This window comes from Rutilus rutilus (genome assembly GCF_951802725.1).
Source record: "Rutilus rutilus genome assembly, chromosome: 19".
Taxonomy (NCBI): domain Eukaryota; kingdom Metazoa; phylum Chordata; class Actinopteri; order Cypriniformes; family Leuciscidae; genus Rutilus; species Rutilus rutilus.
The window spans coordinates 26,895,644-26,914,036 of record NC_140232.1 but is presented as its reverse complement, the minus strand read 5'-3'; the positions used below and the strand labels follow the sequence as shown (position 1 = coordinate 26,914,036).

General features: G+C 40.0%; 1 protein-coding gene across 7 annotated transcripts in view; it reads left to right on the top strand.

Moving 5' to 3' along the window:
* Positions 1-18,393, top strand: part of elavl4 (ELAV like neuron-specific RNA binding protein 4) — a 76,538-nt gene that overhangs the window by 23,324 nt on the left and 34,821 nt on the right. For all 7 annotated transcript variants that reach the window (XM_084389914.1, XM_084389913.1, XM_084389916.1 and 4 more), the window contains 2 exons: positions 7,804-7,890; positions 13,718-13,958. In XM_084389914.1, coding sequence (XP_084246040.1) covers positions 7,804-7,890; positions 13,718-13,958 — 328 coding nt within the window. The remainder of the gene's footprint in view (positions 1-7,803; positions 7,891-13,717; positions 13,959-18,393) is intronic.

Here is an 18,393-nt window from a genome sequence, read left to right as displayed (position 1 = left end):
TTTCTCCACCAGATGTGATTTTGTAGGGTTAAAGATATAAATGTATTGGTACAGATATTTTGGCCAATATAACTATAATTTATTTGGCCGGGAAGAAATGTAATGCAATGCCCATGAATATAAATATATACGGTCTGTTTTTTTAGAACAGCCGCACTTACAATAAAGCTCCATCTAACATTTTAAATGCTTAAAATTCATCAAAACATCATAATGTACAGTAAAAAAAATTATTTACTATTTTATTCTGAATTAAATAATATATGCCTTCAATATCAACCAATATTTATTTTTTTCAGATCGGTTATCTGTTTAGATGATATTAATATGTATCAGTCAATATTGCATATTTATTTGTGCATGCTCATTTGTCCTATTTTTACATTGATTACTTTCCCTCATCTAATACTTGTAATTTAATCAAAACTAATTTAATAACACTTCTGAATGTAAATCTTAGTAAATCTAAATGAATACCCATTTTTTATACTGGACATTATAATGTTGTGATGCCTATTTCACTTGTAGCATTTAAAATGGTTAAGTTAATTCGTTTTTAGTGTTTTTATTTATTTATTTATTTTAGACAAAATAGTATACAGTTTTATTCTGGACATTTTTCGGTTATCAGCTATAACATAAAAATACTTATCAGCTTGTTGTATCAGCCAGAATTAGAATATTGGTGTATTTTAAAATATTGGTTAATATACTGGAACAGTCATCACGCTTCCCATTTATAGGATTGGATTTTGTATCCCTGTAGTTCTTCCGGACTGTAGTTCTTCCCTGTAGAAACAAAAAAAGTCAGAAATCAGGTGTTTGTTGGTGCAAGGAGAAGTCCAATACTAGTGAAGAAGAATGGTTAAAAACATGTAGAAGGTAAGGGAAAACAAAAGACCACATGAGAATGAGAAGAGAGAATAATGGAGGAATTGTGTGTTGGAAAGGAAATGTGCAAATAAGAGATGATGTTTTGGAAAAGAGAGAGTGTGGAGAAAGGGACTTTGAGAAAGAGGCTGCAGGAAGATGAGGAGGCTGAGATTGGATTAACCAGAGCTCATGTGTGTGGTTTGTTAGAGTAAAAAAAGAGAGAGAAAAGGAAAGCTCAGTTGATGTGTGTTCAGAAGCCCACCTCATCCTCTCAGGAACTTGAGATGCAGTTAGCTGCCTTACGAACACTGTCTTCCTTTCCTTTCGCTCCCCTCACACACAAACACACACATCTACTTTCAGGCTATTTGCAAAGCTTTTAATGTTTCTCTATAATGAGCAAACATTGCATGACAAGCTTAAACAGAGGAAATAATTAAAAGACAAATATATGGTGCAAGGTCTTTAGCTGGGTTTCACACTCTGCATAACAAAACACATTCATCCTCATTTTACCAGCTCTCCACACTCACTGCAATACTCACCAAGGGCTCCCAAGCGCAGCTTTAAAACTCATCTATATAGTCTCAATGTGATTTGTAGTTGGTAAAGCAGCTTGTTAGCCGGAGAGGTTCAGGAGTGCACAGTATGCATAGTTTCCAGGGCATGGAGGAATGAGGCTGTGCACGGCGCAGGTGCGGCACTGTTCTGCCACCTGCCAGCTACCTACAGCCATGTCAACACCCCACCTGGAGCTGACACAGCCTGCATACTGCATGCACAGAGTAAAAGGAAACCACATAGACACTTGCACAACTAGAGAGACAGGACACAAATGCACACAACCTTGACAGAGGAGACATCTGAGAAAAGACTGCATGTGCATAGTATAGTGTAGGGCTGGGTGGTAAGATATATATATTTTATGTGATAGTACAAATGTTTCAGCCGGTAGATATTATACTGTGGTATATCTAGGGTTTGATTTAAAAAGAAGAATTCTATAGTCTACTCTGCAAAGTGTCTTGCGGGTGATTGTTTCTTGTGTGGATGTCGTTGTTGAGTGTAATGGAAGCAATTTAGTTTTGGCGCATCTCATCCAGTGAAGGCATGCTGCTGTTGACCAGTATATATCACAACAAAGTTTTGCAGGAAATTATAAATATTATAATATATTATATAATTGGGGGTATGGTTCTGTTATGGGCAAGAACTCCCCACCCATCCATCCAGCCTATAGCATGGATGGATAAGAGCAGGGAACCCCCTTATTATAAACAGAACAATACCAACATAAATGTTTTACAGATGTCATTAACGTTCTTAATGATAATAAATTAATGTAACAACATAAATCAAGATAAGTGACAGTCTGGTTCGAAGAGGAATATCAGAAGGTCAAGTCCTGACTGTGGACGAGAGGAGAAGCTGGGGATGAAGGAGGGTAATTAATTAGCTCATGAACAACGCGAAAACGTTGCATATAATACTGAATGGTACCTTATACAGAGATGCTGTGATAGGCGTCGTATTCCTATAGGTAGACATGGATCAGATGAGTCAGCTGATGCGAGCTTGACTGACGTGACCTGTCAGAACTGAAGCTATGCGTGATTTTATTCAAGATTTTTTATGACATATAGCATATTAAAACTATCCATCATTATATCAAATGGAATAATATATGATTAAATTAATTCATGTAATTTTATATACATTTGTGGGCATTTGACAATACATATTCTGTGTGATATATTGTTATACCATTACATGCTATTTACCATTACATGACAATCATTTATACCTTGATATAATACGTTAATCATACCGCCCACTTACCAGACATGGTAAGACCACCTTTATTCTAAAGTAGAAGTCATTAAAATGGGAGGCAATATGTGTAGGGTTAGATAGAGCAAGCGGAAGGGTGTGTGAACGAGAAAGAGCATGTGGGGGTGGGCAGTGTATCTCTGAGCCTGTCACTGACAATCAACTCGTGGTCTGAGGCTAGTTGACAGTCAAGGACACGTGCACACACCCAAAGAAGTCCCCAGTCTCGCTTTGATCATTACCCTGCACATAAAGTGAGTTTCATAATACAGATTTGAGTGATTTTAAAGACACATCCACCAAATACTCACCCATTAAATCTGCTTTGATATTACACAAGAGCCTCGTGTCTGATAGCGAAGGCCTCTCCGCGTCACAAGCAATGCTCATGTCCATGGGAGATATCACAGAGATGGCCAGGGGCTGGACCATGTCAGTGGCGTGCCACTGGGTGTGTATGTGTGTGTGCGCAAAGCCAGGCCCAGCAGGCTACTTGCCCCATACTGCCTGAAGGACGTGAGTCCTGCCGGAGCAGGCAGAGGGCCAAACTCTCTCATATTTCCATCCGGAGCCTGAGGATAGAACTGGTCACTGGAGCCACACAAATTTAAGTGTCATCCCTGAATCAAGATGCTCACCAATTTTCTGCTCGCCTTAGCAGCGAGCTGGGCCGCTACCAGCGGCTAACAGAGCCAGTGGCCCCATGGCAGCATGGACTAGATAGTGGATTGTGAAAAAAGCGCACATGCAGTCGAGAAATCCAGCTCTGTATGATTTTTATTTTTTTGCATGATCATGGCTGGGTTTTATTTGTTTGTTTTTAATCTTCATCAGCATGCACCGCAGTTTTGTAACTTAACGAAAACATTCATTTTTGCATTGCAGTTCATCAGCACAGCATTGAAGAATTTTTTGCCTTTTTTATTTGAAAACTTTGCTGAACCCTCACCAACACATTAGCCGCACTGTCACGTTGGGCGCTAATTCGTTTCCACAGAAGATCTGCAAGAGAGGTTAATTTAAGGCCAAGGAGATCCCACGCACTGAGAGAAAATACAGCCATTCATCCAGAGAGAGAGAGAGAGAGAGAGAGAGAGAAACTGCAAAGGAGCGACGGTGGATAGAGAGAAAGAGAGTGGGGTCAGCTGATGAGGTCAACATTGTGAGATTTGGAGAGAGTGGGTTGGGAGAGACGCAGGTGTTTCACCAGACCCGTAGCTCAAAGGAAAAACACGTGTCACTGATGCTGCCGTCCCCCACACGCACGACGCACCCTCACATGTTTTCCTCATATCATCCTTCCAGTCCTTTCATCTTCTACTTTTCCTTCCTTTCTTTTCTTACAAGATTTTTACATGAAATTTACATGTTCGATGAACAGTTTGATTTCTAGAAGAATCTAAGAACCAAGATTTTGTACCTTATTTCCCTTATTTCAAGGTTTTGATGTGTCAATCTGTATTCATGTATTTTTCATTTTTTTAAATCTCTGATAATGGTTTCAAGCAATTAAACCCTCAGACAATCAATCATCTCTCCATCATCCAGGCATTTAAATGAGATTTTTTTTTTTTTTTTTTTGCTTGAATGATTTCAATTTTAACAAACAAAAAAAAGCTAGGTAGTTTTTTTTTAATTGGGGAAAAAAAGATGCAATCCCGGCTTTCAGCATTCAGGTGTTTATGTTTCTGCAGTGGCCTGTATTCAACCTCACCTACTACTCTACAGACCTGTCATTATATAGTCACCCTGAATCACCCCAGGAAGCAAATCAAAAGGTCAGAGTAATTCCGCTGAGATATTCATTGGACTCTTAGATAAGAGCATGGAACCCATCTCTCAGAAACAGACGCTAAGAAAGAACACGAGGCATGGGCCAAATGAACAGCAGCCTTCATTACTGATCAAATGAGGCTCGCTCTAATGATGGGGTAATGTGATCAGGGTGTGGTCCTCAGCTTTCCACTAACGTCCTGGCTCAACCAGGCCCATCACCATCACCCAGGGGAGAGAGCCAGAGAAATTATGGGAGAACCTTCTTAGAAGCTTCTATTGATCCGGCGTAACATAAAACCGGACTTCATCTAGAGAGGGAAGAGGAAAATGTGTCAAACAAAAGTTAAATGAAAAATTGCTTTTATACTGAGGCATTTATTATTCGAAGTCCCTCAGAGGAAGAATAATAGGGAGAGAGAGGTACTCAATGAGAGGAGGAAGGGAGGGCGGAGAAGAAAAAATCCATTTGGTAAAGTAGATGCGGATCGATGGTGACAGAGCGGAGCAGTCTTGGCGCATGCCGTCCCACATTACTGCCCTGATTGATCTGCCGGAGTGGCAGTCTGACCCGAGGGCTCTGGAGGAGGTGTCCCACTGAGGAGGGGAGCCCACGCAAAACACAGGGAGAGAAAAATAAAAATCAATACACACAGAGAACTTTACTGACCTGACGTTAAGATACAAGAAATGTATGAAGCTGCGTACCTGAATGGGTTCTGACAGCTCACATCCCCTCCAGCAGTTCAGTGCACAGGAGGGTTGGAGTCTCGGGCAAGTGCAGCAACCTCTGTGAACATTAAGGAGACTTGTACCCTCCGTCCGGAGACTCTGTTAAATACAAATTTGTTTATTTCTCAAACTGAGAATTATTTTAAGGGATTTAGTCTAGGGCTACTTACCACACTCCTGCTATGTTTTAAAGGAGCTCAAAAAAATGAATGAAGGAAAAGGTTGTTCCCCCGGCTACATGTTCCTGAGTGTTGTGAGTAAACAGAAATTACAATGCAAGAAAGAACATTTCAAGATGAAATTCTCCCTTAGATAGCTTTGAACCCCATAAGTGCGTGTGGCACAAACAGCAAGATCATACATTCATATATATATATATATAGCTACTGAGGGTGACCTCCATTTTATGGCAGGCTCTCTGTTTTAAAAGAGCCTCTGTAATGTCAATTATCCGGCACTAGGTTGTGTGATATGGGCTGTAGGTGCATGGAAATTTTTGTGTGAGATGCTTCAGTGAGATAAGTCCAGTGAGGTTCATGTTTGGGGTTAAGTATTGGTTGTTTGACCGAGAATGTTCTGACATGGATGAAGTGGCTGATTTATTGACCATCATGCGAGCAGAAAAGAAAAGCGTGGGAGATTTTTTTGATCGCAGAGGGTGAGGTGACATCTCTGTGTTATTGGTTTTTGTGCTGTGGCTACTGTGGTTAAGGTAATGGTGAAGTTAAGCTAAGCTAATATGAGATGCAATTAACTTAAGTTAAAAAAAAACATGAAGTCGCTAGACAACTGCAGTTTTCTGTCAGGTGTTAACATAAACAGAAAACAGGGATGTTTTAAAATATTTTATATCATCAACATTCTCTGTCCTTTTTCCATGAAGAGAAAGACATTTCTAAATGCATATACAGTATCTGCTAAAAGTCATTTTGTCAATGTTTAGGTGAACATTAGCATATACATGGCCTCAAAGCTAACATTACATGGACTAAAGCCACAAAATTCTTAGTTGGATTTCATGGGGTATTTAATATTGGTAGGTATTTAATAATAATAATAAAAATACAGATTATCAGTGATTCTTTATCATCAGCATATTTTTGAGCATCTACATTTAGAGCATCTAGAGAAAGAGAAAGAGAGAGAGTCAATAAGTTAATGTAATTAAGTAAATATATTCAAAGAAAAGCCTTCAGATAACTTACCTCACCCTGCAAACTGTGGCTAATCGTTTCTGGCATATCTGATAAATGATTTATAGAAACAAACATTAATTTAATTTACATGTTTGTTGACATTGTTTAATTGATATGAACAACAGCAGTTTGAGTACTTTTATTTTTTCAACAAAAAGAATGTAGAGAGAGATAATAAGACTGAGAGAAAGAGAACAAAAAGCTATTTCTCCATTGTTACGTATTCCATGTTTGATTCCTGTGAGCTTTGAGAAAAGGTCAGTGAAAACAGAAGATGAAATTCATTTATAGTCTGTCCTCTCCCTTCTGTCGCCCGTGGACATTGATCTGTCCTCTGTAACCAGAGTAACAGCGAGAGCTTTTTAAACCTTACTGTGAATGATGCACCAAAGTTCTGATGCATCATTTGGCTGTGTCATCCCGCTTCTTATTGTTTTTGAATGATTCAGCATGTGGATCTAATGTTCTGGATTGGTTCATGCAGATATGTTGTTTCATCAGAGAACAAATATATATACATCACATTTAAAGCTGAATGTACACTTTTGTTTCATCACTAGAACAATAAAAGTGTTTTGTTACACCCTGCGGTCCTCACTAAAACTAAAACCAAGGTGGCACATGAGATTAAAAAAGATTCCCATGAGGCTCTTTTTTAAATTACAGACCCATGCCCCAGATAACACTACACCGAGAGCTGTCAGCCATCCACCTGCCCACCCTGTCCCTCTCTCCTCTCCCTCCTCCGCTGACAGTTAATTTTTCTGTAGATCCCGACACCTGGACGCTTACACGAACGTTTTAAAGATCTGCAGAGGACGCCAAGCCCCTCCCCCCCATCCCTTCCGATGCAGAAGTGTCTCCTCCATCATGTAGTGCTGGATGCCTCCTATTACACTCCTCCTCTATTCCATCCATCCAACAGAAAGGTCACGCTCAGTGTCTCCCTCTTTTCCTAAATTGGCTGTTTTCCCTGTTAGTGCCACGGCTCAAGCTGTGATTGCGGCAGCCTCGGTATTGGTCCTCTAAGGTCTTGTTTACGAGGCTGGATTTGTCGGAAAGCCCATGATATTAAATCTACAGTAGGAGGCTTGCTGTTTTTCACAACTTGCAGTTTCTATATCCTACACAAATTTGTCTATGGCCTGGAGTGTGAAAAAATACTTCCGTTTCATCAGCAAATATGCTATTCTATATATCACCCGTTCTCTGCATGCATTTATAGCACCCGTTTCCATTATACTATATATAAAACCCAACTAAATTCAAACGATTGTGTCTTTCGAGTCCAAATCAAAGCCACCTGTGTGTTTTAGTGTGCCTGGAGACCGTCAGGAGTGTTTGTTTGGTATGGAGAAAATGGGCATGTTTGAATATTGACCCTGCCCCCCTCCCGTAGGGATCGACAGAGACTCAGTGGCGTCAGGCAGACCTGCCGCAGCTCCAGGGCTGGGCTGAGAAGGGACTGCTGACACAGCCAAAGATGGTAAGGAGACTGCTGCCCACTAACTGCCATTTTTACCCCATTAATAGACGTATTGCTACTATGAAATTGTGCTATGAGAGGGAGGGTGTGTGCAGGGGAAGAGCAAAACAGTCCTAATGATACATTTTAAATAAAACTTATTAGTAGTATTATTACTGTAATTGTTATTAGGGATGTTACTGGATAATATGTTTTGGATGGATGTTGTATTGTCAATATGTATAATGTATGCAACCTTCCAGTGTCTTGTGCAAGTACAAAAAGTACATAAATGCATAAGGAATCACTTTAGAATGTAAAGAAAAGATTGATTTTGCATTTTGGTTTGTATTGCATTCGCAAAAAAAAAAAAAAAAAAAAAAATCAACTTCTTCCCTTTATTTCACCTTGGATTTCACCTGAAAATGATTCCCAGTGTTGTTTTCTCCTAGATTTAGCTGTCACAGATCCACATAAATAAGAGCCGACATCTATAGGAGGGAGCACTAGCATCAGGAGGCTCTGGTAATAACTGGAGAGCATTACCAGTAAAAACACACATCAGAATAGAACCCTGACATTTTATCATCTATAAGGCCATTAAAGTGCCATGTTGAAATGGCAGGTATCAGAACACACACCGAAATGCATCTATCTGCAGTGCTGTGAACACACACACACACACACACCTCTGGCTCTGCGTGACTCAGGGACATTGGACTGGTTGAACCTGTATTTTTATCCCTGTCCTGACATCCTCTAAGGCACTTATGTAAGACAGAGTGGCAGAGCCTCTTCCTTCCCGCATACACACACACACAGACGCATGCGCTCGTAGCCTGAGCCGGGCCGAGCAGCGTTCAGAAACAGTCGGCATATCTGCCATTGCGTTTGAAAAAATAAAGGAATGTAATCTGGGGCTACTGTTAAGTTGGATCAAAGGGAAGATGATGTCTGTCCCCCGGCTGACACCAAGGCCTTTGTGATGGCTTAGCATGTCTGCCTGTCTGCTTGCCTTGCCTGTCTGTCTGTCTAACTGTCTCCCTGCCTTCTTCAGCTAAAGCACAAACAGAGAGAGCCAGCTAGGCTCTGCCTTAGCTAGCATCCAAACCACAATAGTTTATACTGTACTGTTCAGTTAAAGGAGCTGTAAGCACAATTTATGTATGCCACTCATTAAATTTCCCTACTTCTTGACAGATATCGCTGAAATAGATATCCTGAGAAATCATATCTTTCTCTGTGACAGCCCTATACTCGGCAAAACCTGGACAAAGCTATTCGTAAGCATTCCCATCAATATCATCAAATATCAATGGCAGTTGCTCAGTTAGCACATGATCCCCATACTAAATGGCCCAATATAACTAGCCAAACCTTTCTGTAAAACAGCAACAAAAAGAGCGAGTTGGGGGAAGCAGACTACCTTTCTGCCCTTTTACATGTTCAAGTTTGCTGACAGGCCCAAAAGCTATTCTACATCACACAAAAAGTATCCAAATAGATTTTGTAAAACGGATAGTTCAAGTCATGCTGATTGGTCAATAAAGCATACCATCTGAGATAAAATGCATAATATAGCAAGGGTTTCACAGACTATATCTTCTACAGAAAGAAAAATTATTAATGAATTTGGTTAATAAAACATTAAATATATATAGCCCTTGAAACCTTTGCTATATTGTGTATTTTATCTCAGATACACAATATAGCAAAGTTTCCACAGACTATATTCTCTACATATATACTATACATATATATTATTTTATATTAAAAAGTCTGTATTATATATATATATATATATATAGTAGCCAATTTCAATATATGTAATATATTTCAATATAGTTCCTAGCCTAATTATTGTTTTGAACAAATCACTTAAAGGTATAGTGGAGGATTTTCTTTTTCCGGGTGGATCATCAAGACTATTGGTCCTCCTAGTTGTCAATCATTCTGGTGATATGTTTACGTAAGGCCGCCGTACGTGCTCGTCCCTAGGTAGTTTTCGCTTTCTGCGCATGTGCACGCGCACTTTCAGGTGTATATGTGTGGTGAGCCGTTTATATACTGTCTATGGTGGTTAGCTACGATTTCAGCTATTCATTGAAGCTCGCCGTTCTCACCGGGTTTTTTCAAAATGTCTGAGGGTCGCAAGAGAAAAAGTGTCTACGAATTGTATGACAAGAATAGAAAGGCCTCTGAAGAAAGAAACAAGACCAGAGTGTTTTGGGGAGAATATTTCACACGCTGGCGTGCGCTAAAAGCACAGGTTGGGCTTCCCACTGATGCCTCAGTCGCGAAGTTTCTACTCGACAGGTAAAGTTTGGCGTGCTATTTGGAGAAATCCATTTAAAATCACTGCTAGTAAAAGTTAGTGTAAGCTATGATTAGCGATGCTAGCCCTGGCACAAGTCACGCACCGCGCAGACACGGTAAACATCTCAATTTGTCCGGTGGCGAGTCTGACATAGTGGAAAAAGTGCAAATCTTCTTTTGGAAAGTAGGCTTGTATGAGCCATGCCGACAGCAACTTGTAAACAGAGCGTGCACGAGGAGAACTAGGCTCGTGCATGCTCTCTCGTGCACACGTTTAATAGGCGTGGCAGGTAGAGTGTTGCGCATGTGCATTTTTTCAAAAAGTGGAGAGGGCGGTTCTTTTCTAAAATTCGGGAAAATCTTCCACTATACCTTTAAGTGAACGATTCAATGACTTACTCATACAGGCCAATGTTTCATTCCTGAATGATTCAGCATTTTTTAATGAATCAATTGGCTAAATAACTCAGTGAATCACACATAAAGACAGTTGTCGCCACCTACTGACCACAACCTGCAGAAAGAATCACTAAAATAAAAATCTTTACAGGAAAATCTATTTACTATGATTGCCATTTTTGCCTTTCAATCTAATCTTAACTACTCAGGGAAAGTAGTTAAAGGAAAGTCACCACACTGACCCCTGTCAGCTGCTGGGGCAAATGTCCAGCAATAGTGAGTATGTACAAGAACAATTATCCTTCTCAGTATGACAACGAGGTAGTTCAACTACAGGAAAATAATAAGGCAGCATATGAGTGCTAGTGAAAGGATCACAAAGGAAAGAAAGGATTTTAATTGGCCATCGAGACACAACAGGTCCTTGGAACCAGAATGAAAGGTGTCCACTTCTATCGGTTCCTTCTCTGGAATATTCAAAGCTCTTATCCCATGAGGTATGAGCATTTCTTTTTCCCCTGAAAGAACAGTGCACCGCAGGAGCTGCAGACAGACTTAATATGTTTCCCCTCACACATGCACACAGATGAAAACACACAGAATTAAACATGTTCACACACACATCAATCAAAACCTGCTGTGGCGATGGCTATTTTGTCCCTTTGTGTCGCTCCACCCCCCTTTTCTGCAGAGAAGTGCGGAACAGGATCCATTTACATGCATATCCTGGGAGCTTTGCAGATGAGCCTCCTATGGGCTGCAGGCAGCTTTTTTTCTATTTGTCACGTCGGAAAAATGTGAACGTCTACAAAGACTAAAAACAGAGGCACAGCAATTGATCCAAAAAAGGGGAATCTGTCTTTTTTGTAATAATGTAATAAAGTGAAACATGATATTTATTAAATGTACAGTATATATGTAGCAATACGTAGCAAGCGTAAAGCACTGACTTCTTACTGGATGCCACGATTGACCAGAACCAGAATCTTGATCAGAATCAAGTATTTCACAGAGCCGTGTAATAAATATATATATATATGTGTGTGTGTGTGTGTATATATATATATATATATATATACGCACACTTTTTTCCTTTTATATAGTTGCTATTGGCTATTGGTTAACATTGTTCTATAAGTCATGCAGCATAAGTGATGCCATTGTAAAAGGAAAGTCATTTCAGAGGAAGAGCCAGTTATTACATTTTAAGACTTTTTTTAAAATTGGGAATAACTTGCCCAATGAATAATTCATAAAGACCCAAAACAGGCATTAAGGAAGTAAATAGGGTCAATTTTGATATTACATTGACTTTAAAGATCACTTAGGGAGACTGAGAAATGCTGCAGCTATTTTTTATCGTACGTTTCTTATCATACACAACTAAATAGCTTTGGTTTTAGCATCTTTTTTACTGTGCCTGCGTGTTTCTCAAAAATACTCCAAGTGCAAAAACGAGCGTGGTGTCAGATGGGGAAAAATTGTTAACCTTTCTAAATATTCCCACTTTGATAAAGGAGAGTCAAACTTCAGAGTGCAGATGCAGTGTATTTTTTTGAAGAGCTAAAAATAAGTGCAGCTGAATTTCAGCTTAGATCCATTTTTTTTCTCCTCCTCATCTCTATTATTTTACACTCTTGAATCTATCAGCAGGAAACATTAGCGCTTTTCCTTCACTCTCTCAGTGCAGATCTTGATCTGAATTATGCCACATCCAATCAGAGAGGAAAAGAAAATGAATATTAAACATGGTTGACTTACAGAATCAGCTTCGAATAAGCTATAATCAGGTCATGCTTGCTGTTTTAAATCTTATTTGTTTAGTTTTTCCTTCTTCTATCCTCTTTTTGGTCTAAGACTTTTGTCTACCATTGAGAACATTCATGGAATGTTCCTAAAAGACTGACACTAAAGCACACAGCATACACCGTGTCCTAATCAGACTCGATATGACAAGAATCTGCAAAGATTCCAACCAGACTGTATTTTCTAAAATTCCTCTTATGATTTTTAGTCTCTCCTCCTCTATGTTTAATATACATGAGGAGCAGAACTTTGGTCCAGTAATATTTCAGCGCATTCTGGGCTACTCGAAATGACACAGCAGAAATAAAAACCAAGCGACAGACAAAATATAGTGTCACTTTGTCACATCACATCTGGTTAGGACACGGTTTTAGGCTTTGCCATGGCTGTCCAGACAGTCGGAGAATGTCAGTCTAGTGTTATAAAAGGTGTAAAAGCTAAAGCAAAATCTGTCATAAACGTGCTCCTCTGACTGATGTAGCTGTTGTTTGTTCCCCTGAGAAAATCTCATGGAGTTTTGCTTTTGCAACCATTAAGACTTACCCCCTAATCTGCTCTCGCTTACACACGCTCACTCGCACGCATATCTTCAACCTTCGTGACAGTTAGAATATGACACGATTCCAGATGTCACCCAGCCCCCTCAAATAGAGTCGGGTGACAAAATTAAACACACATGCGCTCACACACAAACATGCTTTATGCAAATGGGTGAATACATTTAACTGCGGTGTGGAACAATCTTGAAATAAAAAGTTTGAGGCTGAAAAGCAGCACAGACTGGGGCCTCCTCTGTTCCTTCTTCCCCAGGGCCAGCCAGCTTCTCTTCAAACACCTGCTCTTAAAAGCGCACAGCTAAACCAGTGGCAAACGATGTTCGCCATGACAGTCGTTCCACACTGAAGGGCTCACATTGTTAACCTGTCAGGTTGAGCCAACCATCAAAACGCACAGCCAAACTCAAAAATATCAGTAATACAGCGAGGGGGAGGGAGAGTGGAAGAAAGCTAGTGAAAGTCTAGAGATGCATAAACAGTTTTTCAGTAAGTGTGTCATGCATTGTATTATTTAGAGTCAGTCTGTGAGGTTTTGCAGTTAATAGTTGCAGTTGCAGCTACATACACCAGATTATTCCAAACCCCTTTATCTGGGATGTCAGTAACTCCACAGATTTTCTTAAAGTAATCAATATATATATAGTAAATCCGATTTGTAAATGCTAAAATATGCTTTTTCTCTATGGTTTAATATCATAATATTCTTTGAGGAATTAGTAAACTGCATACGTTTCAGATGCCACATCCTTCAAACCTTCTTTTGTCTGCAGATAATCAGCAACATGGAGCCTCAGGTGACGAATGGGCCAAACTCTGGCACGGCCAACGGGCCCTCCAGCAACAGCCGTAGTTGCCCCTCGCCCATGCAGACCGGCGGCCCTAATGACGACAGCAAGACCAACCTCATCGTCAACTACCTGCCCCAGAACATGACCCAGGAAGAGTTCCGCAGCCTCTTTGGCAGCATTGGCGAGATTGAGTCCTGCAAGCTGGTTCGAGACAAAATCACAGGTAATAATAAGGGGGAAAACAAAACAAAAATTGCATTTGATTTGCATAATGAACTGTGTGTAGTAGAGGCAGAAGAGGCACAATGTCTTGGATATTATAGGTTAAAAATGGAAACTTTGGGATGGGAGCCACTTTGGTTGGAACGGAAGTAGTCATTAACTTTTCTCAGCTGTCTATTAATGTTAATCAAATTAATTACAAGATTTACTCAGATATTTATATGCTTATAGCATATATGGAAATATATTTAGAAACATTTTTAAAAATGAGGCAAGCACCATGCGATCTTTAAAATGTCAACTAAATAATAATACAAATAAAATAAAAAATTGAATTATTTTAGTTTTAATTAAAAAAATCTAAATAACAAAGTCATTTTAGAATATTCAGCATTTTGAAGGTCCATCCAAAACCAGCAACCTTGTATCACAAAAATGGCTTTTTCTTTTTACTCCACTGTTGAATATTTAATAGGACAAATTAAATGAATAATGAAGTCTTACATTAAAATCATTGCTTCAATGGGTCTGTTTGACGCAGATGTATCAGGTCAAACTGCAATTTCAGGGAAATTCCAGAGTTGGAAACACTGGATGAGAAGGGCTATTCTTTGTTTACAGTGCCCAGAGAGAAAGGAGGAGAGAGAAAGAGGACATAGAGGTGTTTAAGCAGCACTCCCCTGCTAATAAGAGTTCTAATCCCACCGTAGTGACTATGTGGGTGGTAAGCAGATGGATGGCGAAGCTGCTCAGAAATAATGCCAGATAATGGCCTCCATTTTATATCCTACTTAGTGACACTTCGCTCTGGATAATCTCATTAAAACAGGGCCGGGCCTAAAGCCACTGGTTTTTAGACAAAAGGGGAGAGAGAGAGATAGAGAGACAGAGAGACTCTTGGCTCTTGACCACAGGTTTTGTCGGATTTCATTGCCAGGCAGTCAGATGGTCGGGCAAGAGAATTGTCATTAGAACCATCGTCATGAGAGTTGACACATGCTCCTTTTTCAGTCTTTACATGTGGGAAATTCACTAAAGTCTCAGGAAATCCTCACATACACCAAATGGAATGCGTTTTATCAAATTGACGGTTGTGTAAGTGAAAAGATAACGTTAACCGGGATCACTCACTGTCTTACCGCTCTGTCCTTGTTCAGGCTCGGTAACACATAGTGCATCATAAATATGGCTCTTCCCTGTACTGCACTCTTTGCTCTGGGATCCCAGGGGTCCAATTTCCCAGTTCAGAATTTTAAGCTAACAAATCGCTTCTTGATCATTGTAAAAGCAGAGCGAGCTAGGAGACTGCGAGTTCTCTCTGCTGCCGTCATTAGCTGCTGTCTGGGGTTCAAAATAGATTGCGGGGCATCAGAGATTGTATCTGAACCTCGATGTCATAATATTTGACCAGATCAACCTTCCTGAGCTCTCCGCTCGGCTTTCATCTATAGGGTATGGACGTCGACGAGAAGTCACTTCTCAGCTTTTCAAAGAATTTTGACGTACAAGAGAGCCTTTTACACAGCACTTGAAAAGCTAGAGAGAGACGGCTCCCTCGACAAGGTGAGAAGCTTTGGGCCTTTGCACGTAATAGACAGGCTTCTTCTTTTCCTTTTTTTTCCCCTTCCCCTTCCCCCGCTCCTGTCAGCTTTGATGAGACGCAATGCAGTGATGTACCGTTTGCCACGGCTACTGTTCTCTTGCCCTGTCAAACCCGGGTGATTGCCGCTTGCCAAAGTGCCACCCCAGATTGTTTATCCGTCCTTCTCTTTCCTCTCCTTGCACTTTCACATGCACACATGCTCTCTCATCATCTTCTTTCTGACCTCTAGCTGTACTTGAATACACCGGAGACCTGAGGCACAATCTTTTATTTAATGTAGTCATACACGCACGGATGTTTCTATAACTATGGCCACTTTTGGCCCTGCAGCCTTTTAGAAAGTGAAATACCTTAAAACATACTTTACAACCTACTAACAATGTCCAAAATGTTATTTTCATGCATCAACCACCATTCATTGAACGATGGAAATGACACTTAAACATTTTAGGATTCAAATGGCCAACTCCTTTGTCTTGCTAAGGCTAATTTCATAGTTAATGTGATTTATCCTAAATACACATTATTAAATATTTAATTATTCCAATATTTCATGTTAATAGGAGAGTAAATGACAAAAAATAAAAACAGTCTATTCAAAAGGGAAATTTACAAATATATAATATATATATATATTTTATAGTGAATTTTCCATGTTTAAGATTGAACGATTAGAATAATAAAATCTGTACAAAAAGGGGGCACTTGAAAAAAAAGCACAAAATAAATTATGAAGACACTGTAAAGTTTCCAAAACAGTGTTAATATGACCTTCATATAATTATAATTCCCTATAGTTGAAGAAACAACTTTGTATATGCTAATAATGCACAAATGTACTTACAAACCACAAACAAAACTCATCTCTGATTTTTTTTTTAATTGTTGATTCATTGCACAAAAATAATTCTAAGAATAATTTACACTCTGTGAGTAAAAAAAACAACAGTGGACCAAATATTTATCAGCGATTATGTAAACTGTCAGCAGAAACGGCTTTATCACATCCCTCTCAGTGGGGAAAGCATTTCAGAAGTCATTACCGCAAGGATTGTGTCGAGATGCCGAATAAAGCAGATGGCGATGCTGCTAACTTAGCAGAAAGCTTTTGTTTTTAAAGGTTCATATCAAGCTGAAAATCCCCTACTCTAAATGCACACATCCCCAGCACAGTGTTGCTACCTCAGCAACACCCCGTTCTGTGCTAATAATGAGGATAAACACATAGCCCATAGGGAGTAATGGTGATTTTCTTGTGAGCCAGGAATCATATTGAATGAAAACTTTTAATGGAATACATTAAGAAAGTGTTAACGCTTCTGGCTATCAGCACAAAGCAAAATGGAAAAGACTGATTGAGTGGCGGTTTGAAAGGGGAAAAGAATTGGATACTTGTCAGGCTTTCGACACGGCGGATCCTTTTTCTGCGTGAAAATGAACACAATTGTGTTTATAATGATACGGCAGAAAAAGGACACACTCAGGCAAGGACGTGAATTGATTGCATCTGTGATTTTCCATCTGATGAGGAGAGAGGGGGAAAAGAGCGACTGCAGATAATCTTCTGTTCATATTCTTCAAGCAGTAAATAATTACCGCACGATTAAAAATGGCTTCTGAGAAACAGCGCCAACCCCCCTTGCACCACCCCCCTGCGGTTTAGGCCTCTCTCTGTGTAGCAGAAAAGCAACCGGCACATGCTATCGCTCCCAGCCTATTTGTCGCCTGCCATTTTGCTTCATTATTTTCCCTTTCTTGTCCAATCCACAGATGCCATTGTTGGTATTTAATGGATTGGCGCAGGCGGCGGTGCTGCTATCAGTTCGCTCTGTGTTTAACACTTATGTAGCTTACATCAAAGCTGCTTTGTGCGACTGCTTGTTCAGGTACACAACCCACTCGCACGCCGAGCACCTAACCATCTGTCACGCTGCTGACCCAAACGCGGTGTCCGCTGTCTGCTGCCAAGCTTAGCGCGTGCTAACCTTAGCGCCAAGCTGAGCCGACATCAATATGTAGCTGTATATGGCTTCTGTCTCTACACTGACCAGAGTGCAGCCTGTGCCGCCCGCCAGCAAATTAAGAACGGCATGTGATTTAAAACCAGAAAGACATCTAAGCAGTCCTTCGCAGATGTGCTGAAACTCACACAATCACACTGATGAAAAACTGCAGGGAAAAGCAGATGTAGTGGCATGAAAAATTCATTGTGCTTGATGTTTGCAAAAGCACGTTGAGGTTTGAAACACCTCAGTAAGTGTTAGACTGCTGCGAACGTGTGAAAAACCACCATGTCAAACATGCGCCGTGTTTATCTGATGCTGTAGAAATAAAACATGAACTGTTTCCCATGTTTTGTCATTTCCTGTTAAAAACAGCATTAGGCCGAATTAAACGAGCCAACACATGCAACACAGCATCTAAATGGCGCAACCGTACAGCTGAAATTGGTAGTGGGAAAAAGTCTGATAGAATGGCAGGAATTAGCTACTATAGTGATTGCAGGGAACACTGACTTCCTCACATAATTCAGTGCCGTGATGTGTTCCGCGCTCAGCCTGGAGTAAACAAAGTAAATGATAGGTTGTTATTCAGACCTCATTTACATAGTTTGACAATGAACTTTCTGTCACCATCTCAAAGCTACTGACAAACATGAGCACAGGAATAAACTAATCACCTTCTGTTTTGTTTGTTTTTTTAAAGGCCATTTACCCTCTATTGGGTTATATAAAAATGTGCATGGGGAAAAATTGACTTTATTTTCTCTCTTTTATCTTTTTTTGCTGCTGACATTCTATAAGCAACCATATACCTGAGTTGGAGCCGTGGC